General features: G+C 36.0%; 1 protein-coding gene across 2 annotated transcripts in view; it reads left to right on the top strand.

Annotated features, from left to right (window-relative positions):
- TFPI (tissue factor pathway inhibitor) overlaps positions 1-15,575 on the top strand; it is a gene marked incomplete at its 3' end in the record, with an annotated part of 67,170 nt that overhangs the window by 19,213 nt on the left and 32,382 nt on the right. For both annotated transcript variants that reach the window (XM_079924610.1, XM_079924611.1), the window contains exon 2: positions 12,261-12,383. In XM_079924610.1, the coding sequence (XP_079780736.1) occupies positions 12,263-12,383 (121 nt within the window). In that variant the 5' untranslated portion in view covers positions 12,261-12,262. The remainder of the gene's footprint in view (positions 1-12,260; positions 12,384-15,575) is intronic.

Here is a 15,575-nt window from a genome sequence, read left to right as displayed (position 1 = left end):
AATGCCTTGGTCTTGGACTTCCCTCCAGAACTGTGAGAAATTTGTTTCTGTTGTTTAAGCCATCTAGTTCATGGTATCATCTTATGGCAGCCATAGTAGACTAAGATAGCTCCTGTGAGCTTTATCCACAAAATCACTTGTATCCTTACCTGACAAAGATCCATTTCAAGCCGTGTTGGCTGGTTGGAAGTGATAGGAAAGAAAAACTACCTTGAACGAGGTCTAATTCAGCATTCTTGCCAGACCTCAAACCTGGACTAGGTCATTGATGATTGCCTACCTTAAGCATTGAGGCTCTTTCACTCATTTTTTACTAGCTGGCCTATCAACATAAACTGCCTTTATAATATTGCACGCTCAGAGTTCCAAAAAACTTATGCTGCCAACATGATTTGGAGCATGGTTCCATTCTATGATGACTGCCTTAATCAAATCTGTAGTGTCTTTTTCAAATTTTGACTTAACCATTTTTATTACAACAAATCACACTAATCAGTCCACAGAGGAATGTGTAAATATAATTTTAAATAATATTTAAATTTTCTTTTACCAAAACTTCTTTTTAATTTGACAGTATAAAGCAATAACTAAGGCATTTGCTTTAGAATTAGTACATCTGCACAACCACTTGCAAGCTGTTTTCTTAGAAAAGTTATTTTATCATTTTGAACCACTATTTGTTTTCTCTATCAAATGAGGATAAGTTAACAACATTATCTTAGACAGAGTGTGAAATATAAATGAGAAAGAAATAATAATTAAGGCTCATTATTGGAAACTGCTTTTCACATTATGATTTATTATCATTAAAGTGACAAACTGTAATTTCACCACCCCACGGGAAAAACAAAAAATAAGGTGGCTTAAAAGCAGGCATCTAGAGAGAAAATCTAAACAAAGACTTAATCTACAATATGAAAATTAATCCCAGATATTTCAAGAGCTGACTATAATTACATGTTTGAAATGGGGCTTAAATAAAATAGGAATTTGCTCTTTTCAACTCTAGTCTTTAGCCAAGATTTTTTTAAATGCGTGTATATGTGGTTTCTATTTCTTCTAAAGTTTGGGAAAAAAAGAGAAAATATGTTACTTAACAGATTTTTCAAGTACCTCTTTTAGATGTTCCCTTGTGTAGACTTCTTCTAATCTGTTCATTCAGGCTTTGACTGATGGGTGAACTTCTGTATCCTCTTCCCAGGTATGAGAGGCAAACACCTAAGTTTTCTAAGGTTTATGACCTATTACCTTCTCTAATATGGTTCTCTAAGGCTTGGGCCAAAAACCAGCTACCCATATATATGGATAGAGTGATGTGGAAATATTTACACAGTAATAAATATAATTACTAATGAAGTGTAGAGCTAAAGCTAGGAATAGAAAACATTTCGGCAACTTACTGAATCAAAAATTACAGTAATGATCACAGTAAAAACTTATATTGGTCAGTTAATTGTACTTGTAGGATTAGCAAACCAGAGAAATCAATTATTTTGAGAAATCAATTTTTATCCCGTAGTTCCCACGGTGATATTGCCTAATCATCGTCTTCAAGTCACAATAAAGGTATATCGCAAAAAGAAAGAAACAGAGAGAGACTAAGTGATAAGAGAGACTAAGAGATAAGTGATTAATACATTTAATTATAGTTTCCTGCATTGGATTTGGTCTCTATTCCACAAATCTTGTTTATTTTAACGGTGCTTTGAGATCCTATCCTGCCTCTGTCACTTACTAGCCACCTGGGCATATGAGGTTGGAAAACAAACCATGCATCTCTAATATAAATTCAGTATACCTGCCCCACTGGCTACACAGCATTATTATCAAGATTCAGTAACCTGGGGCTTCTCTGGTGGCGCAGTGGTTAAGAATCGGCCTGCCAATGCAGGGGTCACGTGTTCGAGCCCTGGACCGGGAAGATCCCACATGCTGCGGAGCAAATAAGACCATGCACCACAACTACTGAGCTCTAGAGCCCGTGAGCCACAATTACTGAGCCCATGTGCCACAACTACTGAAGCCCACGTACCTAGAGCCCGTGCTCTGCAACAAGAGAACCCACCACAATGAGAAGCCTGTGCACCGCAACGAAGAGCAGCCCCCTCTCGCCGCAACTTGAGAAAGCCCGCACCCAGCAACAAAGACCCAACACAGCCAAAAATTTAAATAAATTAAAAAAAAAAGATACAGTAACCTAATAGGTAAGAAACCACTTCAAAAAATAATGAATCATTACAAAATACAAATGTTTTATAATGATATATCTTTGTACTTCTATTATCATTCTTAAAATAAATGTGGTGAATATACCATACAGCCAGAGCCTCAGGAAATTTGATCTTAATTTTAATTGTAGGTCATAGATAAATAATCCTGATACCAAAATAATGCTTATAGTGATGACTCAATGCCTCAGTAATGTGAGATCCCGGGGGGAGTTAATAAAGAGATAAGGCTCTGTACTGACTTGTTAGAATTTGCTATGTGGCAAACGTGCAGTTACACAGCCTTAGATCTCTCTTGGGAAACTGCCCAAACATTTGTATTTCCACAATGTATTTATTTAGAAAAATACTCTTTTCCTGAGAAAAATCTGGCTCTCAAATCTCTCACTGAGATTATGCAATTTCAGTAACTCTATTCAGGAACAAGTGTTGGAAGTCTAGTGAGAAATATATTTAACAAAAATCCATTTCCAGACTCTAATTGTTGTGAATATTTGGGAATTTTCAGTTGAAAATACTACTTATAAAAAATGAACTTCAAAACATTTAAAAAAAAAAATAGAAAACTGTAAGAATACCGATAGGGCTTTTTGTCTTCCTCCCCTTACTGTAGATTTATTCTCATGTTACCTTTCTTCATTCATTATCCTTGTTGTTAGGGCACTGCAAACTCACCCAAAATGAGAAACAGCCAAGAAAGCACAAAGGTTAGAGATAAAGACAGGCACTAGGTTTTAGTGGGCAGCCCCCCTGGGGTTCAGCCAAACTGAGTGAAGGGAAGTATTAAACACCAAGAGGATAACAACATTGCCACTGCTGAGCAGAAAATTGGAATTATTTTTCAAGTTGTCAGGTTTTGTCTCTCCTGTCTTTCATTGCTACACTGCAAATAAATAAGCAGCCAACATGAAATTTCTTTTAGACGTGGCAAAGTACTCATTGAACTTAGAGATTAATAGTAAAATTTTAAAAAAGAAAAAGTTTAGTGATATGTGATAAGGAAAATCTGAACTAGGAAGTTTAAATTATATAAGCACCATGATGATAATATACACGTAAACACAACATGTGATTTTTCCAGATAAATTTATAAGATGATAAAATAACAAGCATGTACCCCAAAACTAATGATAAAATAGAGTAATAACTGCCTACATGTTGTTATATGCCTTTCCCAAAATGATGTATTAGAAATTTAATGCTGGGGACTTCCCTGGTGGTGCAGTGGTTAAGAATCTGCCTGCCAATGCAGGGGACACGGGTTTGATCCCTGGTCCAGGAAGATCCCAAGTGCAGCGGAGCAACTAAGCCCATGCTCCACAACTACTGAGCCTGCACTCTAGAGCCCATGAGCCACAACTACTAAAGCTCATGCGCTCTAGGGCCCGCGTGCCACAACTACTGAGCCCATGTGCTGCGATTACTGAAGCCTGCACGCCTAGAGCCCGTGCTCCGCAACAAGAGAAGCTGCCTCAATGAGAAAGCCTGCGCACTGCAACGAAGAGTAGCCCCCGCTTGCAGCAACTAGAGAAAGCCCGCACGCAGCAATGAAGACCCAACACAGCCAAAATTAAAAAAAAAAAAAGAAATTTAATGCTATCCTTCCAGCCTACTATTGGTCTCTTCCATTACCTATGAGCTTTTTGCTCTGAATCCTGCCACAAGTTCTCATCCACATCAACATCCATTGCCATTTCCTTTGAGTTGTTCTCACCAAAGCCAAATTGCCAACATATTTCTAGTTCCAATGGACTTGGATTCTTAGAAAAACATTCATTTTACATTAAGATCTGTACTGCCTCATCTTACAACTTGTAGCCCAAGAAACCTCCCAAACCTAACCAAATTATCACAAAAATGTCTCTCAGTTTGGGCCTAAGGTCTTTACAAATCAGTGCTATATTTTCAATTGTTTAGATTTTCAGGGTCTGAGATGACATTCTCAACAAAGAATAAGCTCAATATAGCTCAACAAAGAATAAGCAAAATATTTTGCTTCCGTTTGTACAGTACACCCAAAATGATGTCAAGGATTACTTAAAATGATTATAATAGCTAAAATTTATTGTATTAGTCATCAATCTAATGACCTTTCCATTTAATCCTCACACCCTCTGAAATAGGTTTTAGTAAAATACCCAGTCTATAAATGAGTAAATAGAGGCAAAGAGAGGATAAATATATTGTCAAATTCATGTAAGTAGTAAGGTACAGAACTGGTATTTGAAGTTTTACAGTCTGTACTAGGTTACTAGAACTGCCATAAACAAAGTATGACAGACTGGGTAGCTTAAACAACAGAAATGTATTTCCTTTCAGTTCTGGAGGCTAGAGTTTGAGATCAAGGTGTCAACAGGATTTATTTCTTCTAAGGCCTCTCTCCTGGGTTTATAGGTAGTCAGTCTTTCTCTGTGTCTGCTTTCTCTTTTTTTTAATAAAGACACCAGTCATATAGACCCACCCCAATGACTTCATTTATCCTTAATTATCTATTCAAAGGCCTTGTCTCCAAATACAGTCACATTCCCACGTACTGGGGGTTAAGACGTTAACATATGAATTTGGAGAGGACACAGTTCAGCTCATATCACAGTGTTAATCCAGATCCCTCCTCTTAACCACTAAACATGCAAAAGGAAGGGAGGGATGGAGGAGAAAAGGAAGGGAGGGATGGAGGAGAAAAGGAAGGGAGGAAGGGGCGAGGGAGGGAGGGAGGGAGAGAGATGTTACTTAGGGCATTACTTGGATTGATTTGATGGCTCTTGGTTTCCATATGGGATATAGCCACCTCTACCACAGTAATATACTTGTCAAGCAAACCAGAATAACCTTGAAGGCAGCTGGAGGTAGGGTGCTTTCTAGACAATGCTGAGACAGATTGACCAATTCTTGGGACAGCAGCTTGGTATGGTGATGTGACCTTGAGCTCTGAAGTTACACAGATATAGGTGCAAATATTAGCTCAGTTTCATTCTACTTGGAAAAATTATATTCCCTTTCTGAGCTTCAGTTTTCTTAACATGGGTGTAATATTTCATATAGGATAGGATTTTTAAGAGTATTATAGTTGATGTGAAGTTCATAGATGAGCTCATATCCTCAACAAGTGAAAACCTCAAAGTTCTTCATTTTTCCTTTCCATTTTTGCTCCTCACTTACTAGATTCACACAGACCACTTGCCTTTCTTTCACATACCCTCTCAAGAATATTAATATCATAAATAAATAGTGAAGTAATAAATAATACATTTCTTTCACCTAATTACCTCTTTTCTAAGCACACCTTTCTTTAGTCATCTCTCCTACACACTCACCATCTCTTTTGATTGGATTTAAGTAATCACCCTGTCTTCTTTCTTTGAGTTGCAAATTACCTATCACTTAAGCAAAATTTTACAAATAGAAATCTACTCTATTCATTTTACATTTTCTTTGAAAATTTTCTTTTTAAACAAATTTTTCAATTAAAATATTTTATACTTCCAGAAAAGTGGAATAAGCAATACAAAAGACACAATTAGAAAAATAAATGTGGATAAATGGACATTCCATCACATTGATTCTAATGTCTTTATTTTTTGGTGGGATTGGTAGAAATAAATAAAACTGTATGGATATATCTAATGATCCATATTGTAACCTAATTTTAATTTACAAAGTTTATCCATATTAATTCATTTATTTATCCTTATGTCAGTCATTATTTTGGGTATTGAACATAGAATTGTGAATGTTATGCTAAGAATGGAAAATGCTTTAGTGATGGAGAGACAGTGACTATGTATGCAAATAAATATGTAAGTGGTGATAAGTGCTATTCCAAAAACAAAGCAAGTCATTACTTTTAGGAATGTAAAATGGTGCAGCTGCTTTGGAAAACAGTTTGGCAGTTCCTCAAATGACTAAACAGAACTATCATATGATCCAATAATTTCATTCCTAGGTATATACCTAAAAGGAATAAAAACATATATCCTCACAAAAACTCGTGCACAGATGTTAATAGCAGCATTATTCATAATATCCAAAAAGTAGTAACAGCACAAATGTTCATTAAATGATGAATGGATAAATAAATTGTGGTATATTTATAGAATACTTTTAGCAATAAAAAGAAATTAAGTACTGGGACTTCCCTGGTGGCACAGTGATTAAGAATCTGCCTGCCAATGCAGGGGACACGGGTTCGAGCCCTGGTTTGGGAAGATTCCACATGCCGCTGAGCAACTAAGCCCATGTGCCACAACTACTGAGCCTGCGCTCTAGAGCCCACAAGCCACAACTAATGAGCCCGTGTGCTGCAATTACTGAAGCCCACACGCCTAGAGCCCATGCTCAGCAACAAGAGAAGCCACCACAATAAGCCCGTGCATCACAACAAAGAGTAACCCCCACTCACTGCAACTAGAGAAAGCCTGCACGCAGCAACGAAGACCCAACACAGCCGAAAATAAATAAAGTAAATAAAGTTTTAAAAAAAGAAATTAAGTACTGATATAAGCTACGGTATGGGTTAACCTTGTAAACATGAAAGAAGCCAGACTCAAAGCCATTTATATGAAATGTCTAGAATTAGGTGATATATAGAAACAAATTATATTAATGGTTTCCTAGGAACGTGAGGATGGGAAAATTGCTGGGGGTGATGGCTAAAGGGTGGGGAATTTCCTTATAGGGTAATGAAAATATTCTAAAATTGATTGTGGTGATGTTTATACAACTCTGTGGATATAGTTATAGCTATTAAAACATTTTTTTAAATTGAAATTATCAAAATTAAAAGTTTGTGCTTATCAAAAGATACATATAAAATTGAAGAGATAAGATAGACCAAGATAGAATATTTATATGTATTTGGCAAAGAACTTATATCCATAATATATGAAGAGCTCCTACAATTCAATAATGAAAAGACAAAAAAATCTTTAAAAAAAACCCTCAAGTTATTGAGATAGAGAGTAATAGAGGAACTGGTGGTTGTTACTTTTTAAATATGGTGCTCAAAGAAGGTCTTTTGGAGAGAGGATACCTGACAAGTGTCCTAACTAAAAGAAGGGAGTCTGTCATTCCAGGATCTTGTAGAAGAGTGCCCCCATGACAGGAAATAACAAATTTAAAGTACTAAACCTAGAATGAATATGCTATGTTCAAGAATCAACAGCTTCAGTGGAGCCAAGGGATTAGTAGGCAGTATCCATAAAGCTGAGTAATTACAGAAAAGACTGACAGAAAATAAAGTTGAAAGGGGAGCTGGGAATGACATATTGGACACCTTTTCCCTTGTCAAAATGATCCTCCCTAATGATGATGATGATGATGGGGCTACAGCAAGATATTTCCTATCTCCTGCCTTGTGTCTTTAACTGCCCTTATACTGTTCCACTTAGAAAACATAACCTCAAATGTAATCTGTCCTGACCGAATTTGTCCCTAATATGTACACCAATCAATATTTACATTAATTTACCAAGTTGTGTGACTAGCACACAACAGTTCACTCAGGATATACTTGAATCCTCTAACCTTCATATTCTGTATCTATTCAATGACTCAGTTTTATCAATACTAACTCAAAATACCTGCCCCTTTCTCTGTAGTTCCACTGATAACTCCCTTTTCATAATTTCAATCTGATCTGCAACATTCTAGCTGTTAATTCCACTTATAATTTTTCCCTCTCAACATCTTTCCATACATGCTGGATTTTATTAATGCACAAAGCATATCATACTTTTTAATATTTTTCTAGCTCAGAAAACCTACTGACTTTTTCTTGACTTTTTCTTATCTGTAATATTATCTCTCAAGATATTTTCCAAAAATATTTTATGGGAAAATAGCCCTTGACATATAAATTTCAAAATGCAGTTACTATATCTCCCATAGAAGATACTATTACACATTACCACATTAAGCATTCTTTAAAAGTCCTAGAGTTAAGAAACCTATATAAATTTTTAAACTTAGATATAAATATATATTAATCTATGAACACTTTTTAAATATAATAACTAATAACATCTTGCTGAACTAGTATTCGAGGAACATACCTTGACTAAAAAGGTTAAAATTGATGCTGCAAATTACCATTAAAGTGACTATAAAATGTAAGTTATATGACATAACTATGTTATTCCGCAAAGTGAGGAAAATGTGTTAGTTCAAATGCATAAATTTTTAGAACTGAAATGTAATTTAAGGACAATCTAGCCCAAGTCAAGCATTTTATGAATCAGGTTCAGAAACGTAAATTTCCGAAGGTTACTTAGGTTGCTGGCAGAGCTGAGATTAGAATTTCTAGTTTATTGCCCTAATGTATAAATACTATTTTTATTCAAGGTAAATAATTTAACATGTATTTATTGTCCACTACTATGTGCCTGGTATATGCAAAGATATTCTCACAATTCATCTTGGCACTTAACATTGCATTTGTATTTAATTCAATTGGTTGAGCATAAATTCCTTAAGGGTCAAGGCTTTCTCTAGATTTTTAAATCTCCCTTTGTGACTAACATATTATTATGCACAACTAGTCACTGACTCAACACATTCATGTAATATATTCTTGCTTAAATAACTTCTGATGACAGATCATAAATTAAAGAGGATTTAGCAAGAGTGAAGCCCTCTTCCTGGTTCATAGCTGGTGCCTTCTCGCTGTGTTACATGATGGAAGGTACAAGGGACCTCTGTGGGATCTCTTTTATAAGAACACATCCCATCCCTCATGATCTAATCCCTTCTGAAAGGTCCTGCTTCCTAATACCATCACCTTTGGGAGTTAGAATTCTATATAAGGACTTGGGGGAACACAAACATTCAGATCATAGCATAATCCCACCAACAGTGTTAAAGGTCCACATCCTCACCAACATTTCGTATTGTCAGTTTTTACTAATTTTAGTTGTGGTGTCTCATAACAGTGCTGATTTGTATTTTTTGATGAGTAATGATGTTGAGCATCTTTTAATATGCTTATTGGCTGTATATATATAATCTATTGAAAAGTGCCTGTACAATCTTTAATCCTTTTTTTTTTTTTTTTTTTGCGGTACGCGGGCCTCTCACTGTTGTGGCCTCTCCCTTTGCGGACCACAGGCTCCAGATGCGCAGGCTCAGCGGCCATGGCTCACGGGCCCAGCCGCTCGGCGGCATTTGGGATCTTCCCTGAACGGGGCACAAACCCGTGTCCCCGGCATCGGCAGGCGGACTCCCAACCACTGCGCCACCAGGGAAGCCCTGATTCATTTTTAATTGCATATTTATTTGTAGTTCTTTATACATTTTCAATATATAATCTTAAGATATATGAATTTCAAATACTTCCTCACAACTTGCCTTTTCAGTATCTTAAGGGTGCTTCCTTTGTTGAACAGTTCTTGATTTTAATGAAATCCAATTATCAGTATTTTATTTTTAATTGGTGCTGTCTATATCTTGATTCAAAAATGCTTGCCAACCTCATCATGAATATATTCTCATATGTTTTTTCTCCTAAAATTTAATGTTTTATCTTTCACATTTAGATGGTTGAATTCTCTTGAATCAATTTTTGTGTATGATACCAGGTTGGGTAATACATATTTTTAATGGGGCCAGCTATTTAAGACAATCGAGTACAGAAAGATACAAGGATGTGTAAGAAGTGTGTTAATCACTGGATAGCTTCAGGTCAGGTTTGTTATCTTGTTTGTCATTTTACAATGTAATTATGCGTTTTGAAATTTAAAAATAAGTTCATTACAATAATATATAATTACATCAGTTCACTCTAGTTGATCTCCACAAATTACAGTTTTATGAATGTTATAACAAGTACTATTTTTTCAGTGGCACGCACACCCAAATCAGTCTTCCACACTGCTCTTAGAAATTGAAATATTTAGTGGTTTCGGTCACTTTTCAGAGGCAACACTGTGGAGAAGAAAAAGTACTGAACTAGCAATCTGCTCACTTGAATTCAAGTTCTGTGTCAGTCATTAATTAGCTATGGCTTTCTATAGAGCATACTCATAGTGTTTTCTGTCCAACAGCCTTGATTTCTTCTGGAAGCAATAATCTACTCCTCCTGGGAGCTACACCTGTCCACTCCACCCTTAAACTCATATACTTACATTAAGATTTGCAGTGTTTTGACATTTTCCTATTCCCTGACCCCTGACTTTTTTTAGGGTCCACCAAATCTGTGCTAGTCTCCTGTAGCTCTCCACCTCAAACATATTGGTCCAGTGGTGGGACACTTCCAAACTAAAACTATCAATGCCATACTGAAGCTATGTGAATCTAGTCCATGAAGAAAAGTAGTCACACTATTCTGATTAGGCCTTCCATATGCACAATTCCTTCATATCCACAATTCCTCTATATCAGCAGTTCCACATCCAAGGATTCAAGCAACCGTGGATCGTGTAGTACTATAGCATTTACTATTGAAAAAAACCCATGTATAAGTGAACCCATGCAGTTCAAATCCATGCTGGTCAAAGGTCAACAGTGTATATGTATATTTGTACATACATTTAAATACATATATATTTGTGAATTCAAATACTTTATGATATGATTTAGGAGTTTTGTAACACTGCTACTGACTAAAATTCAAAAATGTGTTATCATTTCCAAAGTGTGAGAAAATGGGTTATACATTTCACTAGTGATTTTAATGAAGTTTAAAGCAAATGCCATTTATTACTTTATTATTTATTATGACTACACTTTAATGATGTATATTGCAGCTGTGATCCACTATAGACATAAACAGAATATTCTCTAAATTGTTTTTGATGGAATATCTGTTCCTGCATTTCTGAATGTTTACTGATAACATTGCTCTTTCCTTCCTGATTCCAATTGCATCAGTGGCTGAACACGTGCATGTATTCTCTTCTTTTTCTCTTCCCGTGCTGTGTAAACATTACACATTTCCTTCCACTTTTGAATCCAAAGGAAAAATAGCCTTAAAGAAAAAAATTTGTATGTGCTTTTCCATTATTTTTTGCTATTGATCTTTAAATAATTTTGAAACAGGAAGTCTCACTCTCCTGCTGAAATCTGTTTCCTATAGAGAGTAAATGTGTTGATTTATCACTTAAAGTCACTTTTCTATGAAACTCTTTTGAATCAGATAACTCCCTAAGTTGAGGGAGAAGAACTGGGACAAAGGACTGCTAGAATGTTAGACAATTTCTTTTTCAACAGTTCTGTTTGCAATCTCATAGAAAACCTGGTTAGGAAATTGGTTATAAAAACAGAAACATACTTTAAAGGAAACAAAGATGAAAATTTGGAAATGTGTTTCTTTTTTGAAATGGGAGTAAAGGGAAAGAGGAATCAGAAATTGAAAGCTGCGTTAAAGAAATAATAGAGGGCTTCCCTAGTGGTGCAGTGGTTGGGAGTCCGCCTGCCGATGCAGGGGACACGGGTTCGTGCCCCGGTCCAGGAAGAACCCACGTGCTGCAGAGCGGCTGGGCCCGTGAGCCCTGGCCGCTGGGCCTGCGTGTCCAGAGCCTGTGCTCCACAACGGGAGAGGCCACAGCAGTGAGAGGCCCGCATACCGCAAAAAACAAACAAACAAACAAAAAAAAACAACAAAAAAAGAAATAATAGAAAAATGCAAGAAAAATTAAAGTAAAATTAGTTCTGACTCAAAAAAGAATAGTTATGAGAAAGATGTGGCAAATAGAATTGCGAATGTAAATGGTTCTTAATACATACTTAGTCATGTTGATCAGGATTACCCATGTCTCTCAGTTATTGCCATTTTAATGTATATTTTCAAGATTGAAATATGACCTCTGTACTTGAACATTATTAGCTATATGCACTGAAAGTATGTGTATCTACAATATTGAATGCTAATACACATGTTTTAAATATGACTCATGGAATTTGTGGACAGAAATGTATGAGAATACACATTAAATGTCATAGAAATTTACATGTGGAGGTATGCATAAAGTTCCTACTAGTCTGTATATAAATCCACATTAACATTTTATTTATTAGATATATCTGTGTTCTGTATTTCAGAGATGATTGACGCAATGAAGAAAGAACAGATTTTTTGGGTTTCTGTATGTCTGCTGCTTAGTTGTGCTTCTGCCCCTCTTAATGCTGTTCCTGAGGAAGGTGAAGAACATACAAACATTACAGGTAAAATGTTAAAAGCATTCATCTTTTAAGCTAGTCAATGCTCTCAATTTTAATACAAAAATTTAATACATTTTTCTCCATCTTGTAGAAAAATCAGTTTTTATTGAAGTGACATTTTTCCAAAATCTTAGTCCAAAAAATAAAGTCACTTTAGCAAGGAAGATCTCTTTTTTCTCAGACTATATATTAAATACTGAAGTACCTCTGAAAAATTGCAAGGAGCAAAATGGTATAGATACAACTCTCTATGAACCTTGATGTCACCCTTTGTCTGGGAAAAGTATGAGAAGGAAAAGGAAAGTACAAACATCTGAAGTTTCAGTCATTCTCTCCTTCTTGCCTTTATTCCTCAAATAAAAACTTCTCAGATGAGTCCAAAGTAAGAATCTAGTCAAGCAGGATACCAGAAGATCTGGGTAATAGAAGATAGTTCTAATCCCATGAAGTTCTGTGTCTAAAAATAAAATACAGTTGACCCTTGAGCAATGCAGGAGTCGGGGTACCAACCATCAGTGAAGTCAAAAATCCGCATATAACTTATAGTCAGCCCTCTGTATCCATGATTCCTCTAGGTCCTGCGTTCTGCATACAGATTCAGCCAACCACAGATCATGTAGTACTATAGTATTTATTACTGAAAAAAACATTTTGTATAAGTGAACCCATGCATCTCAAACCTGTGTTGTTCAAGCATCAACTGTTTTAACAATAAAACAATAGAACAAGGAGGAGACTGTGTAGTGATCGTTATTATAGATTTATTTCTTTCTTAAAAGTAATATTTTGTGGCAAATTAGTAAATTAGTGATAAAAATCTCATCATTGTTAATAATGAGAGACTGAACAAAGTGATAGCTTCTATTCATTTGTATATATGTTTATGATGTACAAAACATATCCATAACTACATTTTGATTTCATATCTCCAACAGCTCTTTAATGTGATTTTGTTCCTTGTACTAACCTTTGATAAAGATTGAATAAATATATCTTATGTGCCTGAGACTCTGGTAGGTGCTAGGGAAGAAGTGATGACTGAGACCAGGTTCTCCAAAATTTCATGGTTTCACAAGGGAGACTTTAATGTAGACAGATTATTTCAGTGTAATGTGGTAAGTGAAATGGTAAGAGGCATGCATAAGGGTGCTGCTGTTGATACAAAGAAAAGGGGGACTCATCTAAGCTTGGCTATCTGAGAGCTTGGCACAGGGAAGTGGCCAAATGGTACATGCTACATCACTTCAGCCTGCACCCAAAAATGAGACACTGGGAGCAGATCTGAAGGTCTAGACCAACTGGACCCACAGCTTGAAGTCCATCTGCCCAGGCAGGCCCAGCCTACATCAGCCCCCAGCTGACCGGTCGATAAGAAGCAAACCCAGCTGGGATCAGAAGGGCCATTCACATCCTACCCATGAATGAAAAATAAAGGCTTATTATTATATGCCACCAAAAAATACATATATATTATTGGGAAAATTTCCTAAAGATGGAACATTATTTGATAAAGTAAAAACCATTATGTGCCTTATGAGAGTAGGAATGTGGGCACTATAAAATGGACTCTAATTCTTCCTTCCACTCATTTTTCAAAAGGGATGGCTAAAGTTCTAATATTCTGGAGGTTGGGTAGAGAAGGAATGTGGAGGTTACAGTAAGTCCCAACAGGGCAAAGCAGGCAATCCCGTCTTAGAAAGTGGGAGGAGAAAGAATCCAAGTGTTCCTAATATTCACCTCCTCCAAGCTCCCTCAATTAGGCTGAGAAAATGCATGCCAGTTAACCAGGATGTTCCTGAAACTGTTGCTACTGCCACAGTCAGCCAAGAAACCAGAATTAACCCATCAATAATTAAACCCAAGTTTAAAATCTCTGGATAAATCCAGACCAAACCCACCTGGATAAGGAAAAATTTTGATCTTAAAGCTAGATTTGAAGACCACTTAGCTGACTGGCTGCACAGTCTTATGCAGTTTTGGTTTTCTTTTGTTTTGTTTTTAATTAATCTTGTGATAGCATGATCCTGTGTCTGTATCGATTCAATTTTGGAGATACCATCTATCACATTATGCCAAGGTCATGCCATCATTTTATAGATGTATTGCAGTTCATTGAAATACTGTACTAGCATTTTATTGAAAAACATTACAAGATTTTACGGCTTCTCTCACAAGTCAATAGTAGACCTTTTAAAATTAGTTCAACCAGCAGGGAGGATGAAATAGAGAAATTTTTGATAAGATAAAAATGATTAAAAAATAGTGGTGATAAACTTTTTTTTTTTTTTTTAAATTCCTTTAGACTGGTAGAGACAAGATTAGCAGGGAGCATTTAGAGAAAGGCAAGTATGTTTCATAACATTTAGAATCAGACAGACCTAAGTATGCATGTGTAGTTTGCCACATAGCAGCTTTGCAAAATTAGATGAGTTTATGTAAACTCTCTGACTCCCAGTATCCTAATCTATAAGTAAGTGATCTAAATAACTACATTTAAATGGTTGTTATATAAACTGCATAAAAGCATCTGGCATATTTCCTAGCACAGAGGAGGCAGAGTACACGTCTGTGTTCTTCCTTTCCAGAGAAATCAAATATTTTAGTTAGAGAGTCAAGTAGCATATATATAGATAGTAGGTTAACCATAAAGCTCTAGGTTCCCAAACAAATTCCAGGAGAATGAGGATTCTAATAGTCAAGGATATGACACATCCCCAAATATATCACGAGCCTTCCATTCAACATCCCAGGACAGGGGGAGGGAAGACTGAAATTTTAATTCTCAGACTGTGAGACATAAAATATTGGGTTGGCCAGAAAGTTCCGTAAGATGTGATGGAAAACCCCTAACTTTTTGGCCAACCCAATATAAGAAATTAATTATGAAAATAATTACATATAAACCATAATTCTGTTTATCTTACTACATCAGATTAAAGTCCTGTTACATTGTCTTGTATGTTTTTTCCAGTTTTACGGCCTTAGGTAGATCCTTGTCACAGTCAACGCTTTCTTCAAGTCTTGGGAAAGTTACCCTTGATCCCCTCAGAAAAGCTTAAGTATCTTATTATACACTTACACAGCATCCTGAACTTCTTGAATATTTATATAACTAAGTCTTTAGTGTCCGCATGCTTCATGAAGGGGGGTGTGGTCACTGCCACCTAATTTACTATCATATCTGCCATGACAGCA

This window comes from Stenella coeruleoalba (assembly GCF_951394435.1).
Source record: "Stenella coeruleoalba genome assembly, chromosome: 6".
Taxonomy (NCBI): Eukaryota; Metazoa; Chordata; class Mammalia; order Artiodactyla; family Delphinidae; genus Stenella; species Stenella coeruleoalba.
The sequence above is the reverse complement of the archived record's forward strand: the minus strand, read 5'-3'. Positions and strand labels throughout refer to the sequence as shown.